This window comes from Cnephaeus nilssonii, assembly GCF_951640355.1.
Source record: "Cnephaeus nilssonii genome assembly, chromosome: 10".
Classification (NCBI taxonomy): domain Eukaryota; kingdom Metazoa; phylum Chordata; class Mammalia; order Chiroptera; family Vespertilionidae; genus Cnephaeus; species Cnephaeus nilssonii.
The window spans coordinates 56,535,806-56,554,966 of NC_137081.1; the positions used below are offsets into that span (position 1 = coordinate 56,535,806).

At 37.1% G+C, this 19,161-nt stretch overlaps 1 protein-coding gene across 6 annotated transcripts in view; it reads left to right on the top strand.

Annotated features, from left to right (window-relative positions):
* Positions 1-19,161, top strand: part of CCDC148 (coiled-coil domain containing 148) — a gene marked incomplete at its 3' end in the record, with an annotated part of 216,997 nt that overhangs the window by 56,767 nt on the left and 141,069 nt on the right. For 5 of the 6 annotated variants that reach the window (XM_079782912.1, XM_079782908.1, XM_079782913.1 and 2 more), the window contains 3 exons: positions 9,276-9,338; positions 12,338-12,459; positions 16,385-16,488. In XM_079782912.1, the coding sequence (XP_079639038.1) occupies positions 9,278-9,338; positions 12,338-12,459; positions 16,385-16,488 (287 nt within the window). In that variant the 5' untranslated portion in view covers positions 9,276-9,277. Of the gene's footprint in view, positions 1-1,875; positions 1,955-9,275; positions 9,339-12,337; positions 12,460-16,384; positions 16,489-19,161 lie in introns of those variants that run through there. The other variant, XM_079782911.1, reaches the window with a different exon arrangement.

A 19,161-nucleotide genomic window follows, 5' to 3' on the forward strand; every position in this document is an offset into this window, starting at 1 on the left:
TTGATAATCATTTTCATCTCAAACAGTCCAGCCTAGATTTTAAAAATTGAAGAAGAGGAGGTGAAAACTTTCTGTTTGTCTCTAATACTAGCAAGCCTTAGAGATAGGACTGTAATCCGTAATGCAATCACTCGATGCTATTTCAGCATGTATATATTAAGTGTCTAATATATGTCAGGCATGATTTTAGACACTCTGGAGAAATAGAGATGATCACTAAGGCCTTGTGTTTGTGGAGCATACTTCCTAGTGGTAGAAGGGAACAATACACAAATAAACAAACTAATCAGTACATAGTATAATGTCACTTATTGAAAAGTGCTATGAAGAAAAAAATTAAATTGAGGAGATGAAGAATGATTAATGGTGGAGGGAGGGAGTTGCTTCAGATGAGATGGCCAGGACAGGCCTCTCTGCAGAGCCTGAACAAATCTATATCCCTTGTCTAGTATACGATAGATGTTCAATAACCTTTGGAATAAATGAATAACTGCATCAGTAGGGGTATACACAAAGTAAATATTCATACAAGAGAAGAGAAAAATCATCTCTACCTAGATTAAAAGAGGCTCCAGTAGGATGCATAAGATGGGAATGAAAAATAAGGAGGCATTGGCCTGAGAGACAAGAACAGGGAAAGACATTGCAAGCATAGGTAACAGCATGTGCAAAGGCAGGGAAGTGTGACAGAGCATTGCTAGTTTCCTATTGCTCAGTAACAAATGACCACAAACTTAGTGGCTTAAACAACAGAAATTTATTATCTCATAATCCTGGAGGTCAGACATCAGAAATAGGGCTCATTGGATTACAATCAAGGTTTGAGCTGGGCTGCATTTTCTGGAGGCTCTGAGGGAAAATTTATTTCCTTGCCTTTTCCAGCTTTGAAAGGTTGCCTGAATTTTGTGGGTCATGGTCTGATTCCTCCAACTTTAAATCCATCAGAGTAGCATCTTCAAATCTTCCTTCTCTCTGTTTCTGTCGTCCTACTTCCTCTGACTGTGACCCTCCTGTCTTCCTCTTATAAGATTCCTGGTTATTACATTGGGCCCACCTGGGTAATCCCGGGTAATCTCCATGGATAAAGTAAACTGATTAGCTGGCTGCAATTTTAATTCTCCTTTGCAATGTAATATAACATAGTCACAGGTTCTGAGGACTAGGATGTAGACATCTTTGGAGAGCCATTGATCTGCCTACCACAGGCATTGTGTATTTAGGAATCTGCAAAAGGTTTTAAAATGCTGGAGTGTAACATGCATACAAGGTAATGGGTAAGGAAGGGACCAAATAAGATAGGGCTAAATTTAAAAGATCCTTGTCATTCTATGCTGAGTTTCAACGTTGTCCTAGAAAGCAGTGGGAAACCATTTGGTAGATCACAAATATTTAAGTTTTTGAGGCACTTGAAAATAATATTTACTACTCTTAATTATATAAATATACATATACTAGTGGCCCAGGGCACGGATTCGTGCACCAGTGGGGTCCCTTGGCCTGGCCTGCGCCCTCTTGCAATCCGGGACCCCTTGGGGGATGTCGGATAGCCAGTTTCAGCCTGATCCCCACAGGCCTGATCCAGACAGGAGGGAGCCTGATCCTGTGCATTGAGCATCTGTCCCCTGGTGGTCAGTGTGCATCATAGCGACCGGTCGACCGGTCGTTCGGTCATTTGGTCGCTTAGGCTTTTATATATAAAGATACATTCTTTTTATAAAAATGCAAATATTTCATTATACATAAAGTCCCCTGTGAATCTAACCTGCAGTTGCAGTATCCTTTCCAACTTGCTCTATTTGTATATCTTTTAGCCTTTTTTCCTTTCCAGAGTGCATGTGAATGTGTCCTCTGACTTGACTTGTCATTTTAGGTGTGCTTAAACTGAAGACTTTGTCAACCTTCTTCTGACCCAATTTGGGAATCCAACTTCTCATCCTACATACCTGGACTTGAAGTAAGAAGCTTGCCTGCTTCCTTGTGGTCCCTTTTACTTTTTACTTCTTCATCAGTTGAGGGGCATCATATAATTCATATCCTCCAAATTGTTTGTATAGATTCCCAAACCATTTGTAGAATGCACAATGCTTGTGGTAGGCAGAACAATGGCTCCCCAAAGATGCCCACATCCTAAGCCTCAGACCCTGTAACTATGTTATGTGGCATAATTAAACCAGGCACTTGTGTGATGGTAGTTGGGGCCAGAAAATCAGATAAAAGAATATTGCAAAATCCCCCACCCCTCCCCAGGCCTGTAACACACACACCCTTTTTTACACTATGTACTTTTAAAAAATATATATTTTTTAATGATTTTTTACAGAGAGGAAGGGAGAGGGATAGTTAGAAACATCGATGGGAGAGAAACATCGATCAGCTGCCTCCTGCACACCTCCTACTGGGGATGTGCCCGCAACCAAGGTACATGTCCTTGACCGGAATCAAACCTGGGACCCTTCAGTCTGCAGGCCGATGCTCTATCCACTGAGCCAAACCAGTTAGGGCACTATGTACTTCTTTAAACTAGGTATATGTGCATTTTCTCTCGGGCTTTTGAAATGATTAAAATAGCTTTGAGAACATAGTGGGAGTAAGAGCATGAGAGTCTCCACTCTGTGGAACTTTGAAGTCCCTCAAAAACTTCTAGGTGCATTGCCTGAATAGATAATCAAGTCATTAAACGAAAAACAACTTGTAGAACTGTATGCATATATAATGATTACATTTGTATAAAAATTGGATATACACATGTAATTGTGTATGCATAGAAAATCTTGGAAAGAATATAAAATAAAACATTGAAAATGACTACCAGGGCTAAAGACTATTATCAGACTAAAGGGGTCAGTTTGCCTGCACATATCAAAGCCCAGGCAAACGCAAAGAGGACTTTGAAGTCAAGAAAGTAAGGGTTTCTTAGTTGAGGAAATGGCGCCAAGCCCAGAGTCACAGGTAAGCTCATGCTCGAAGACCTGGCTCCTGCATGGTTCCCAGGCAATGGGTTATATAGGAGGAAATCATTAATCCTGCTGGCTAAAGGAGTTGGGGTTGTGGGCTTTACTGATGGGTTGGGAGTAATTAACATTGTATCAGTTCCAAATGTCAGCCAATAGTATTGTTCTGTCTGGTTTCATGAGGGTGTGGTCCTTAATTGGTTTCCTCGCCTGGGGCTGAAACACAACTGAAGTCAATCTGTTATCTTTAGCTTTATTAAACTCTGCTTCTATGGTCAACTGACCTGAGGCTTTGTTCTTAAGACAGTTTGATGCTGACCAGAATCTGATGTCCTAAGGGCTTAATGATTAAGGAAGGAAGTGGACAAACTGAAAGGAGAAAGGATCTTGTTAAAGAAATGGCTTTTCTTTGGTTGATCTCTTCCCCACCCTCTCCACCCCCACCCCGGCTCCCCCAAGGACACAGACAGTAGATGGTGAAGTTTGTGTGTTTTTTGGGGGATGGGGGGGAGGAGGGTGAAGGGCGGAGAGGGCAATGGGAGGAAAAAAGGGACATATGTAATACTTTCAACAATAGAGATTTATTAAAAAAAAGAAATGGCACAACTGGGGTATAAGGACTAAATAGAGATGGACATTTTAATTTTTACCTTACAGTTTTCTGTACAGTTAGGTTCCATTAGTTTTTCCAGGACAATCATTTTACCTTGTGATAACTATAATGCGTAATGTCTCATAATGGAAATAATGTGTGTTGTTCTGCTTAAAATCTAAAAGAGAATTTTGCGTGTTGGAAAAATACTGCTTAAGTTAGACTTTGGCTATAATATTTGAATTAACATTTAAAATGTCTTGAGATTTTTTCATATGAAAAAGTTGTAATTTGATGCTATATCCAAACTATTTTTTCCGATTGTATTGTTCTCACACTTTTGGCCTGGCAGAGTCCCCATCAACTTTGAAAACATCCTCAGAGGGTGACTGGCTAATCTATATATCTACACAGCTAAGCAGTTTAGAGTAACAAACTGTCCACATGTTATGCATTTTTAAGTCTAAGTACAACTGACCTTTTCTTCTTCAGTGTATTAAAAGAGATTTTTATTAGGAAAGAGAAGAATGCAGATTTTAATACTATAAAAAGATTACCTCATTATATAAATGATCTCTTTGCTATTTTCCCCCTCATCTCTAAACTCCTGATTGCTTAGCTACCTGGAGGAGACTAGTTGAGGTCATGTATTTTTTTTTATTTTTAAAGTTTAGATTCTCTAGTAAATTTGTAAAAATTAACTTTACATTAAAATGTTTTTCAACCTTCTAGCTACTGCAAAGCTATCATTAAATTATATATCAAATGTGCTTCCTACACTATAAGTAATTTCCCATAACATATATTATTTTTAAATATTTTCAGTAATTGAGTAGATGTAAAGGCTTAACATTTTGATAACACTCATAAGCAATTCTAAAATGTCACACACTGTGAACATGGAATAATTTCTGAAACTAAGTGCTCTTAAATTATTGAACATGGAAAATTCTGTTCAAGTAGCCATTACTCAGCCAAAAGCATTTTAACTACAGGCTGAAGTAGCCACTTTGAATTTCTCACTAGTAAGCATGAAATTGAAATGACCTAGATGACATGCTTGTTAGGGAATCAGAGAATGTCTTAATACAGTTTCAAATTTCTTATCTGTAGTCTGTGGGGCCAGATGTATTTTGAGTTTTTCAGATGTTTAGAAATGTGATGTAGAGCATATTACTTAAAACTGGTGGTGCCTGAGCAACATCCCATAACTAAATACATTAACACTTTTACACAAATGTATGTGTGTTCACATTAAACAGGAAAAACTTCAGTTCGATGTCAAGTTTGCTACCAATCAATTTCAGTTCAGATTGGCTTAGGCCACCATTTTGATTATGAAATGAACCTTCACTTTCAGAGATATTTATATTATGAATATGAGATTTTGGACTTGAAGTTCTCTGTGATCTTGATCAATTTTCTGGGCCTCAATCATCTCAGATGTTAAAATGAGAAGCTAGACTATGTAAATTATTTCTTTTGTGTGTGGTGAGAACATTTTTAAAAATTAAATTATTTTTCAATTACAGTTGATATACAATTTACATTAGCACCTGGCCAGTGTGGCGCAGTTGGTTGGGTGTTATCCTGTGTACCAAGAGGTGGCAAGTTCGAGTCCCTGTCTGGGTACATGCCTGGGTTTCAGGCTTGATCCACACTAGGGGAGGTGCAGGAGGCAACAAATTGATGTTTCTCTTTCTCTCTCCTTCTGCCTTCCTCTCTCTCTCTAATATCAATAAAAACATACTTTAAAAATATTACGTTAGTTTTAGGTGTACAGTAGAGAGTAGACATGTATATACCTTACAAAGTGGTCATGCGATAAGTCTAGTACCCATCTGGTACCATACACAGTTATTACAATATTTGTTATTACATTATTTTTTACTCTATTCCCAATACCACACTTTACATCTGAGACTATTTTTATAACTGGCAATTTGTTAGAATAAGTAGATTATATATAAACTTTTCAAATTCTAAATCTGAATGTCTATTTAATTCCTTGATGAATAAACACTACACTTAAATCAGTTTTATAACATCGCAGTTTAATAATTATTTCAGCGGCCCTCAACATTCTTGAAAGATGAGTAGTAGTTATTTATGATTTATATATAAATATTAAGAAATGTAGGTCAAGAAGTCTTTCCACTTGGCCTTTTATATAGTTGAAAACAAACTAGGTTTCAAATTCATGAAGACAGATTAGTTTTGCAATTTTGATTTCCAGAATGTCTTCTAGTATAAGTGATGATGGCGTTCCGGGGGTACGGGGACTCAGAGGTTCATGACCCACTGTGGGTTCTAGCTTCACAAAGGAAAGAATTAAAAATAGAGCCCGCATAGAGTTTAAAGTGAAAGTGAGTTTATTAGTGAGGCCATTAGACAGAGAATGGGCTACTCCACAGACAGAGCAGCCCCCCTTTTTCAGAATTTTTTTCTTTTATTGAGTTTCATTTAAAGAGGGTGGGGAGGGGGGGAGGGTGCTCAATAAAAAGGGGACTACTCAGGAGCTTCCTGGGAAAGGGGTAGAGGTTTCTCAGAGGAACTTGGTCACCATTTTGTGTCCTTATATGGGCTTTTTGTTTCTGATCATAATGGCACAGGGTGTGTCGTTTAGCATGCTAATGTATGAAAACTAGTGTATAATGAGGCTTGGGGTTACCCTTAGGTGAAATAAGTTGCCATGTTGGATTGAGCTGATCTGGCTGGTTTGAAGCCATAAATCTGGTGGGGGATGGTCTTACTTCTTGACAGTTCCTGTAGCTTTTATTGATTGCAGCTGTGTTGCCATATATTCTATCTCATAAGGTTCTATAGTCATAATTAAATTTGAACTATGTAGAAATGGTGAGAAACATTGTGTGGGCTTCATAATTTTCCTCTGAAAACCAAGAGGAAGAAATTAAACAGGATTAGACCTAGGGTAACCAAAAGGGAATTTGCAAAACCCCATTTTATTTCAGAGCCTCAATTTCAATCTAAATCCCAAGAAAAAAATGAGTCCTAAATACATAGAGACTAAGCTCCCCAATAAGGAAAGACTAAAACTAATCAATCAGAGTACTGATGAGGTCTCTCCTCAATGGAGATGACAAACTTAGGGTGGGAGAATGAAGTGAAAACTAGAGGTGAGATGGAGTAGGCCAGACCTCACAAGCTGGCTGCTGAGGACAGCATATATTTGTTTTGGAGACTTACTTTATTTGTCTAGCACCTGTGTTAAAAAAAAAAAAAAAGTATTTGATTATTTTTAGGAATGAAATACTCTTTCATTTTCCATGTTTTCTGCCACTCCCTATGGTTGTGTACCTTGTCACTTGCCTCATTTAACTTACCTGATGGCCCAGGGCATTTAAATTTGCTACTCCTGTCTGTAGGCGATGCTATCAAAGCAGATTTTTAAAAATGGAAATCTTTTTGTTTGTAGAGAGAAGCTATAGTATAGATTTAGGAATTGTAATTACAGTTCTTCCGAGGGACTAGAAGCTATCTAGTTACCACCAGCTACCTTTTCCTTACATAATATTTATTGAGCATTTACTATTGTGCACTGGGGCTATCATCAGAAATAAGACAAACATGGGCCACATGTCTATGGATAGAGATAGACATCAAATCAGTAAACATGCAAATATGAAGACTAGTACCCATTATTATGAGAATGAAAGAATAGGATGAGAGAGAAATAGGGGTCCTCCCTTATTTAGATAGAGAAGTCTCTGTAGGTCTTTCTGAGCTGGTGACATGTTGGTCACACCGAAGGCTGAGAAAGAACCAACCAGGTAAAAAATGAAGGAAATGTCTCTAAGGCAAAGGGAACAGCAAGTGGGAAGGCCTTGATGCAGAATGACCTTCGTATATGAGAAATAGAAAGACAATGTGGTTGGAATGTGTGAATGAGATAAGGCAAAGCCATTAGAAGTTTGGATACTATTCTAAAAGTTGATGACAAACCATTGAAGGAATTCAAGCAAGATCAGAGTAGAATGTTAAGAGGTTACTTGGGCGGCTGTGTGGAGAAAGGACTGTAAGGGTACAAAGTGAAACTTCTACTGTCATCCTGGCTGAAGGTGATGGTGACTTGAGGCAGTGTGGATGGACAGATTGGATGTTCAATACCTTCTGAAAAGAAGAATCTTAATGGATAGGATGTGGCTGCGAGTAGAAACAAGACTATTTGGCAATGTTATTAAAGGCTTGAAAAAAGAATCCCTTGACCAGAGACCCTATAGAATTACACACTGGAGTTTATCCCTACATTCTTAAAGTTGGTGGGCAATCACCATGATTCTTGGTAACTTGGCAGAGTTTCCAAAAGTCACGGACTTGTGCTACTTTTCCTTCCATTTAGGAAGACTTAGGCTACTACAAAGGCCACTAGACATGGGTAGTTCTGATACCGAACGCAGGTTTGACTGCCTGCCACTTTGAAAGACAGGTGCTGGTGCAAGGAAAGATGGTTTGTTTATTCAAGTGCCTGAGCAGCTTGAGAAGATGGCAGACTCCCATCCCAAAGGCCATTTTAAGATCTTAGTGCAGGCAGGGAATTTTATTAGGAGGGAGAGAGGAAACAGAAAAAAGAAATCAGGGGGAAGAGGTTGAAGGTTCTCTTCGTGTAAGTCAGCACAGTCCATTCCTATGATTATCTTGAAACTGGTCAAACAGAGGTCTGGTTTTTATGGTTGAGAGTCAGCAAGTCTCTTGGAGTCAGAACGTTTGGTTGCTCGAGTCAGTCTCCTCCCCCAAAGCTGGTTCCTAGACTCTTACACAAATATGCTGCTTATTCACGGGTTACATATTAGTTGACAATTCATCTTTAACAAAAACACCTTTAACAGAAACAATATCCAAAGAATAGAGAGGTGGGTTACAATTCAACCTGGTGTATATGGAACAAAAATGTGTGAAAAATGGGTAGTGTTACTTAGAGAACCACTTGATTAGTCTGATGCCCTAAAGATGCTCAGTTCAGTTTAGTGCGTACTTCCTCAGGAAGGAGATGCTGAGGCAGAATTTGCGGTGCTAGATATTTATCTGGGGATCCAAACTTGTGAAAGGAAGATGGAGGAAGAAAAATAGAAGAGATGAAAAAATAAATTTCAATGCAGGTTCAACAAAGTCTGGGGCAACCCTGCAAGGAACTTTGGAACATACATTGCAAATCAGAGTGGCCCACATTGGGTCCAAGCTGCTGGGTCTTTACCTCCCTGTCTTGCTCATTCATTAGGTGTAGGCTGCCCCAGCAATGGTATGTCTTTGGACTCTGCCGCTGAGTCCATCCCTGAAGGAGGTGACAGCCGGGCATCAGGTGCTTTGTAGAAGTGGATGGCATATCCCATGTCCACCACAAGTGCAATATTGCTTAATCGAAGTAGGGAGTAATTTGGATAGCTGTTTTATTCTTTAATTTATATAGTTTCTTTCCTCCTAGGAACTCAAAGGAAAACATACATAATTTTTTAATTACAAAATATTTATCAGTCACTGGCACAATCTAAGAGGGGGGAATTAAGAAGTTAGAGATTGGGGAGACCAAAAACAGGAAAGACAAGAGGGGGGAAAAAACAAATGGAAGGAGGCTTCTAAGAGCAAGGATAAGAAAATTTTAATAAAGTGCACCTAGTCCTGGGCCTTATTTTAAAAAACACTAAAATTAACACATCTTTAAAAATGTTTTTAAAAATCACATTGTAAAATTTAGCTGTCTCTTGTTTCCTTGACAGATATGGAAAGCATGAATGAAAGAGACCGACCATTCATGACAATTCAGAAAAAAGATAGCTCAGGTATTTTTTAAAATTTCCATGTCTGTTTTATGATTTATGGTGGATTATGCATGATATAAAGTTGGAATGTTGATTTTTAAAATTTTAATCATGGAAAGCTAATTTTTGGGGTCAAATTGAAGGTTTCTTTAGTTCCCTTACAATGAGTGTTGAAAAATATTTTTTATTGGTGACACTATTACAGATGTTCCCCATTCCCCCCCCCCCCCCCCATCATGCCCTCATCTACCTAGCCCCTGCACCACCCCAGGTCTTCACTGCATTATTGTCTGTGTACATGGGCTATGCATATATGCATATATGTTCTTTGCTTAATCTCTTCCAGTCCTCCCTAACACCCTCTGAGATCTGTTAGTCTGAGATCTGTTAATCTGTTCCATGTATCCATGCCTCTGGTCCTATTTTGTTAGTTTATTTTGTTCATTAGATTCCACATATACTAGTAAGTGAGATCATGTGATATTGTCCTTCTCTGACTGGTTTATTTCACTTAGCATAATAATCTCCAGCTTCATCCATACTGTAGCAAAGGGTAAGAGTTACTTCTTTTTTTTTTTACAGTTGCATAGTATTCCCTTGTGTAAATGTACCACAGCTTTTTTTATCCACTCACCTAATGATGGGCACTTGGGCTGTTTCCAGATCTTATCTATTGTAAATAACACTGTTATGAACAAACATAGGTATGCATATATTCTTCCTGATTGGTATTTTGGGTTTCTTAAGATATATTCCCAGAAGTGGGATTGCTGGGTCCAAAGGCAGTTCCATTTTTAATACTTTGAGGAAACTTCATGCTGTTTTCCACAGTGGCTGACCAGTCTGCATTCCCACTTGTGTACCAGGTTTTTCCTTTTCTCCACATCCTCGCCAGCATTTGTTGTTTGTTGACATATTGATGATAGCCATTCATTTTAATTTGCATCTCTCTGATGATTAGTGATGTTGAACATTTTCTCATATGTCTATTGACCATCTGTATGTTCTCTTTGGAGAAGTGTCTATTCCGGTCCTTTGCCCATTTTTTAATTGGATTGTGTCTTCCTCTTGTTGAATTGAATGAGTTCTTTATATATTTTGGAAATTAAGCCCTTATGAGGTGTATCATTGATGAATATGTTCTCCCGTACTGTGTCCTTTTTATTTTGTTGATGGTTTCTTTTGCTGTGCAGAAGCTTTTTAGTTTGATGTGGTCCCATTTGTTTATTTTTTCTTTTGTTTCCCTTGCCCTAGGCAAAAATGCTATGTGAGATGTCTGCAATTTTGCTGCCTATGGCTCCTTCTAAAATTTTCATGGTTTTGTGACTTACATTTAAGTCTTTTATCCATTTTGAGTTTATTCTTGTGTATGGTGTAAGTTGGTAGTCTAGTTTCATTTTTTTTTTGCATGTACCTGTCCAATTTTCCCAACACTGTTTATTAAAGAGACTGTCTTTACTCCATTGTATGCTTTTGCCTCCTTTATCAAATATTAATTGAGCATAATGGTGTGGGTTGATTTCTGGCCTCTCTGTTATCTTCCATTGATCTATATGCCTGTTCTTGTGCCAGTACTATGCTATTTCAATACAATGGGTGTTTTAATCATCTCCAACCATGCTTTTCTTCACTGTGCTTGTCCTTAAATTGTTTAGAGCCTTCTTATAGTCATGTGATCCATGATATACTTAACAAGTCTTAATTACATGACATGACACATGATTCATAATTAAGGTAAAAGTAATTTTTTTTCTTGAATGAATCAGGTTATTATTCTTTATGCAACTTGGCCTTAAGTACCCTCTACTTATGTTTTACTTTATCAAAATAGGCAATATACTAAACTAAGTATCTGGATGGAGAATGCCTATCCAAACATTTCATATCACTTTATTTTTATTATTTATTTTTGAGCAGAAAGAGGTGTATTCACTTTTCAAGGGAGCAAAGGGGCCAAGAGCGATAGATAGCTAATGGCCCCATCTCTGTGAGGGGCTGAGGTTTTTAAGGTCCACTGAAAGGTTAAGATGGGGGCTCTGGGATGGAGCTGGAGTCAGCGGGGTCCAGATGAACTGCATGCTCTGTTCCTTTGGCAGGATGTGGCCATATCTAGAACAGAATTCTATTCTACCACTGAAGCAACAAACTGTGGAAGAATGTTGCCCTTGACAACTGCTTCTGCTGGGTCATCATTATAATTAGCCAGTCTCCCAAGAGCCAAAGCGTCAGTTGGCTGAATTGTTGGGACCACATCCAGAAGAATAGGCCTCAGCAAAGACATTACACCCACATTCTGCAGGGTCTCATGTTTTGGGGTCTGGTCGCCAGCTCTGCCACCATCCGCAGGAACTGGACCAGGGCTTTCTGGTACTGCTCCAGCACTTGCAGCACCTACCTCTGACTCACGGTGCCTGCAGCTCTCTGCTGGCCACAGCTCAGGGCAGCGCAGCTCATCTGTGTATGGCCTGCGAGGCTGCGGAGCAGATGGGGCGGCTAGGAAGTGCCCCACTCTATCCATTCATACCATTTTGGTTTTATTTGGCCTATTACATATTTTAGCTTTCATTTTCAACCTTTTTTCAAATTGAATTGATTTTTTTTTGGTTTTTCTAAGAAATACAGCTGCAACTTTAAAAAATCTATTTACTTAATTTGATTCATAATAATGTGATACTTAAATACTTATAGTTGCTGCCTAATGTTTTTTAAATTAAAAAAGTAGTCACAGTTGGTATCTTGGCATTATACTTTAAAATATTCTCACTATACTAATTTAAATGTAAGTATTTCTTTGCTAGCCATTTAGAAGTAATTTTATGCAAGGAATATAGTGGTACTATATTTTAAGTTTCTATAGATATAGTTTCAAATATACTATGAATGTTGTAATATATTATTTCTTGTATTTACTTTAAAATACTTAAAATAAGACCTGTAGTCAGCATGCTGCTATAACTGTATTTTGATGTCTAATAACGTGATATTATTTCTTTCTCGTTTTATATTTTGATGGAAAACAGATAATCTGATATTTCGTATGAAAAATGGAATGAGAAGCATTAACTATAAGCCAGTAGACTATCAGCAATTGCACACATTAACTGAAGCAAAAAAATTAGCTGCTGCCTCCACAGAGCTAAAGGTTAGAAGTTGTGTGTGGGTGTTTTTCTAGTTTTATAAAACTGAATTGCTAGGAAGTAAAATATTTAAATGTAAATGTGAAAATAAATAACATTTTAAATAGTATTTAGAATCTTCTATTAATAATAGTGAATAGCTGCTAACCTTTATTGAATGTTCTCCGACACTGTGCTATGCACTTTACCTTCATTACTCACTTAATGTTCATAACAACTTATGAAGTCTGAATTCAACTTTATTTTTTAGTAAGATTGCTATTTCATTAGCTTTCCACGATTTCTATCTTAATCAGAAAAATAAAAATTGCGAGTAAATGCCAGCCATGGATTACCCTCTGATTTAAGGCTCCTTCTGCAACACTGTTCAAGTATGTCCTTGGTGCCTCTGTTCTAGAATGCCCGTTTTTGCCCTGACCTAAGAAAGGGTGAATCTGGACTAGATTTGAAAGGGGTTTATGTGCAAGTGATTGTGCACAGTATTTTAGGACCATGTATGGTTTAGGATTACCATGCAATATGTTTCCCTCTTGTATAAAATAGCAGAGTACATCATGCATAGTATTACATTATAAATTGTGTCGTGGCATAAAAAATCTGGTATTTCACAAGTTTTCATTTGTATTTAATATTTTTGTGTCACATTCATTTGGCATGGCTTTTTATTATTAAGATATTTTAAAAAGGCAACTGTTATGAATTTAAACATAGAAACATCAATGATGAGAGAGAATCATTGATCAGCTGCTTCCTGCATGCCCTACATTGGGGCTCGAGCCCACAACCTGGGCATGTGCCCTTGACCGGAATGGAACCCAGGACCCTTCAGTCCACAGGCCGATGCTCTATCCACTGAGCCAAGCCAGCTCAGACTCTTGAATAAATTTTATTGTTTGTTTTTTATAGTTTCTCACAGTCTGGATTGTGCTGGTTACATCCTGGTGGTGTCATTTAACATGTTTTTCTGTCTCTTGCATTTCCAGTAAATTGATAGTTGTATGTAGAGATTTGATCAGATTCAGGTTCCATTTACTTTAGCAAGCATACTTACTGATGGAATTTTTGTGCTCCAGTCTTTCTCTTACAAATAGTGCTTCAGTGAATGAACAGCTCTGTTCATTTATCTTTTTATGCTTTTACTAAGATACTTTTCAGGTAGATTTCTATAAGTTAAGGTAAATCCATATGAAATCTTGCTATACAGCTCCAAATTCCCTTGGGGGGCGGGTTGGCATCATTTTGTATTTCCATTAGTAACTAAAGAGAGAGCATGTTTTCCCATAACCTCAGAGAGTTTTGTTAAACATTTGCGGTTTTGCCAACCTGATAGATGTGAAATTGCAACTTAGTGTATATAGTTGTTTTTTTCTTTTGATTTATTTAACAATTCTCTATTAAGGTATAATTCACATATAATAAAGTATACAAATCTTAAATGTACATCTCAATGAATTTTAACAAATATCTACACACATGTAACCAACACTTAAATAGTCCACCAGTTATTGTTATTTATATTTAAAGATGGACCATCTGGCGTAAAGGGCTTTTATGGCATTTCAAGGTGCCTGTTTAAGTTTTATTATCTTGGATCATCATAATGAAGTCCATAAGGAACTCTAGTTTCTGATTCTTTTATGAATTTATTATTTTTGTTCTTTTAAATTCATCAGCATTCTGCATAAATCATCATCCACCTTAAATATTGATTTCATATGGCTCATTGCCCAGCAACATGAATTGGAATAACCTTAAAAATCTCTATATTGATAAAGATACAACCTTAAAACTTTTTGCTTTTTTAAGACTTTATTTTTCTTAATTTTTGGCTTGGGGATAGAAATGAAGTCAATGAGTGAATTTACAAAAAAAAAAAAATTAGAATGTTCTGCAAGATATTGGAAGTGTCTAGTGAAAAATAGTAACTTTATTTTGATGTTTATAGTCTACTTAATTTGTCTTTCCCTGGACCCAAAGGCAACAGTATTGATTTTTTTTAAGCTATAAAAATGTGTCTACATCTTTCACCAATGTGTTTTAACTTTTTGTACAACATGGACCAAATATGTCAAAGAAATCTAATTTTAAAAGTTGTGTCTGCTGCAACAAACTTTAGAGACAATAGATGACAAATAGTTGGAATGAATTTAGAAGAGTGTCAGTTTTTAGAAATACATGGTGTCATTATGTACTTTTTGTGTGTAGATCAAATAGAGATTCTGAATGTATTCTAGTGGTGTCCTGTTATTTGAATGTACTTCTAAATTTCATGATTGTAGCACTCTTAAGACCTTCTGAAGAAAAGATGTGACTTTGACTGTGTTTTTTTAAAGTAATGTTTGGGTTATTTTTTTTTGTTTTGTTACAGGCCTAATTTTGAATCAGTAACCAGAATAGCAGAAAGATAAACTCAAGGTTAAAGTAATCAGTGAATGACAGCTAGAAATAGCATGCATTATAGAGACTTTTTAGGTCTTGTCTTCTGAAGTTTTTACATTTTAAATATTGGTCTGTTAAAGCTTTTAGGCTACTAGTAGCAGATAAAATGTAAAATATGCATATTTCATCAAGTTTCTGATATGAGTAGCATGTTTGTAGGTGTTTAAAAGTATGAATATGGAATACACAAGTTGGAAATACACATGAGTATTGGTCAGAGTCTAACCGGGAAACGGAAACCCCTTGAGGAGGTTTTTACTGAGCAGAGGGGTATTTAATTCAGGAAATGGTTACCCAGGTGATAGAGCTGAGAAGCCAAACAGGACCCTGAAGCAATATGAGATTAAAACAGCAGGAAATCATGCCATGCCTAAGTCAAAGGGACATGTGAACCAATATCACCCCAATAAATTCAATAACAAAAGCAAGGCTGTACCACATCCATCTCATGAATGGAGCTTACCTACCCAGAGATAGTTGGAGCTGTAGTAAAACTGTCAAGAAAAGTTGGAACAAATGGAGACCCCTGTGAGAGTAGAGAGGTAGGAGCAGTCATCTTTTGGCTTCTCCTTTCCTCCTTCCCTTCCATCTCCCACTGCTAGTGTCTCCCCTTGGCTGAACCCAACAGGAAGCCAGCTGATAGGAGTGTTTGAAAAGCACAGGCTACCCTGTGATGTGGAGCAGATCAGAGAGATGGCCAAGAATGGATCTTAGGGCAAACAAACCCCGGCCTGACAGAACTTGTCAACAGAAACCCCGGTACTAATTCTATGCTACCGTTTTTAAAGTCATAAAATTTGGGGAAATTTTCAATTTTAAAAATATGGGTTTTAATGTATATAAATTTTTGCAATTTCAAATATCTTCAAATAAATATTTAAGAAATTATTTACAAAGTCATGGAGTTGAAAGATTAAAATTGCATGTTCAAGGTCATATAGCGAGACCTCCTAACAATTTATCCAGTGACTTTTTTCATCCTTTGCTAAAGGATCAGATAAAAACCAATTCAGACACCGAGGTTCTGTGTGATCCTCATGTTTATGAGCTTTATGACACTGACCAAGTCTTTTAACTTCTCTGAACATCAGTGTCTTCATCTGTAAAATGGGCCTAACGATGTTCACGGTGCCTGGCAGGGAAGGTATGTCAGAAGGTGAGAAAATACATGGAAAAATGTCCTGGGACTGAATGAATTAGGTGTTGGATTTATTGTTTGTATGGAAAATATAACCACTTCATCTTTCTTTTCATAAATGCTTTAAAAACAGTTCTTAAACTGGTCAGTATTCCAAACCATTTTCTCTTTCACTTCCCTGCTTTTTGTTTAATATAATACTTACTTTAAGGTAAATTTTGTGTTAAAAGATGTACTAATAAGATTGAAAAAGAGTAAGTATTTAATTTAGAAAATACAGATTAAACATTTCCATTGTGGAAAACACATTTTAGGAATTTTAAATGGCTCATCTATTGTTTCTCTAAATCTAGATCAGAAAAGCAGTGCAGACTTCAAAGATATCTAAGGAACAACAACTAATAAAACAACACAGGCAGGTGTGGTGGCAGGAACACCAAAGGCTAAAGGAAGTCGGGTAAGGACTGGGGGAAATCTCAGTAAGTACACAGAGGAATTACTAAGACTTGCACTGATTTAGTTAGATGGTCTATAACCCTCCATGTTAATTAAACTATTATAACCAAAATTGAAAGTTACAGTTTGAATGTAAGCCAAATTAAAATAATTTCATTTCCTCAATTTAATTTGGAATTCAGTGACTATATTAAAATGACTTTTGCTTTCCTTCAGAAAAAAAGATAATCTTTATCTGCGAAAGTGGTAAGTAGGGCAACCATCCCATCATATTCATTTTTTCATTGTAGGATACATTATAGGAGATATATAAATATTTTCAATAAATAAATGCACAGATAAACCAAGGGGCTTAAGTTGCTCAGTGATTTCTGGATGGAGCTACATCATGACTCATTTATTCAATTTTGATTTCTGACCTTTGTTATTATTTCCAGCATTCACTTCAAGATGAATTAAAACAAAATAATGATTCTAGACTTAATCTTAATTGTAATCTTTGAAAAATAAATGTCTTCCCACAGGTTAAGGCAAAAAGAGAAGGCAGGTGATTCCCTCTATTAGAGGCATGTATACTAGTTTTAACGATAGTAGTATTTGTAAAGTATGCTTTTTAAAATGTAGATTTTGGACCTAGCTGGTTTGGCTTAGTGGATAAAGCATCGGCCTGCAGACTGAGAAGTCCCAGGTTCGATTCCGGTCAAGGGCACATGCCCAGGTTGTGGGCTTGAACCCCAGTGAGGGGCGTGCAGGAGGCAGCTGATCAATGATTCTCTCATCATTGATGTTTCTATCTATCTCTCCCTATCCCTTCCTCTCTGAAATCAATAAAAATATTTAAAATAAAATAAATGAATGGAAAAAATGCAGATTTTGAAATGTATATTTTATATCAAAATAGGTAAATTTTGTGGTCTTATTCTAAGTCAAATTGCCAAATACCATTAACTTTATTTTTGACACTTGTATTTTCATAGGAGTTTTTTATTTTGCCACAAGATTTCTACATGTGAAGTAAAAGGCTCCTGATTGGAAATGGTTTTACATCATTATATAATTTTACACACAGAAAAACAAAATTATATAGATTTTGTCACCATACTGCTGCTATCTTATAAGACTTATCCCTCAAAAGGTCACTTATTGTGGAGAGAAAGTTTGGGCTCATTAGAAGTTTTTTTGGGAAAATTTGCATGAATTGAAACGACAAAAAGGAAAGCCATCAGGAGGTGGCTGCTCACTGATGCAAGCTCAAATGTAAAGGAAGACCCTAGTGAACGTTTTTTGTTTTGTTTTTAAATATATTTTATTGACTTTTTTACAGAGAGGAAGGGAGAGGGATAGAGAGAAACATTGATGAGAGAGAAACATTGGTCAGCCGCCTCTTGTACAACCCCTACTGGGGATCAATCCTGCAACCAAGGTACATGCCCTTGACCGGAATCGAACCTGGGACCCTTACAGACTGTAGGCCGATGCTCTATCCACTGAGCCAAACCGGTTAGGGCATGAATGGTTTTTATCTTGGCTGTTTTATATTCTCTTATTGTGTTGTTCTTGAGCTAGATGGAAGAGGCATATAATTAATGTACATGGCATTGTGGAAAGTAATTCTTTTTGTTGACCTGGCATGACACAAAGATGAGGAACATTCATGTAACAATAACCTTAATGTCTTGAGACTTTTAGGGCTGAAAACTGGACAAGAAGAAGTTCAAGAAAATTTTCTGTGCTATTCTAGAAAGTAGGCTAATTTCAAAATGTGTTTAGTGAAATTAAAAAATAATAGCAAAAGGAGGACAGTTAGAGTATGGCTAGATTTGTGGAGAATTTAAGGGCTCCCAGGAAATCAGGAGTTTAAGCTCCATCAGTGTTTCTTAACCTTTAAAAAATCAACAACCTTTTAAAAAAGCAAAATATTCTTACACATCATCATGAGAGACTTCATTTGAGAATCTTAAGCCTGCAGAATTATCTTCTGGGCCTACAATGTCATCTAACTTTTGGGGGGATAAATTAGTATGTGCTGGGTAATATGTATTAACTACTTTACATGCTTTATTTCATTTACTCCCTGCAATATACTTGCAGAAGAGGTATCAATGCTATCCTCATTTTACAGATGAGAATCTTGAGGTTCAGAGGATTAATGCTATTTGCAGACAGCAAATGAGCTAGTTTATTTGGATGTGGGATTGGAGCATTTGCCTTTAACGCCGTGCTCCATGTACTTGGAGTTGAGCAGCTTTTTCTTTTCCACACCTAATTGGTCTAGCCTTGCTAGGAAAAACACACGAGATTTTGCTGAACTTTAATTCTTTTTTTAAAAATTTCTTTATTGATTAAGGTATCACATATATGTCCTCATCCCCCCATTCCCATCCCACACCCCTCCCCACACATGCCCCCACCCCCCTGTTGTCCTTAACCGCTGGTTAGGCTCATATGCTTGCACACAAGTCCTTTGGTTGATCTCTCCCCTTTACCCCCACCCTTCCCTACCCTCCCTCTGAGGCCCGACAGTCTGATCCATGCCTCCTTGTTTCTGGGTCTTGAACTTTAATTCTTTGAAATCTGTATAAAGAAACTAGTCACATAAAATCTCTAAATATAAAATTGTATTCAATAATTAATGTTTTTTTCAAACTACACCTCTTGAAGACCTTGATATACT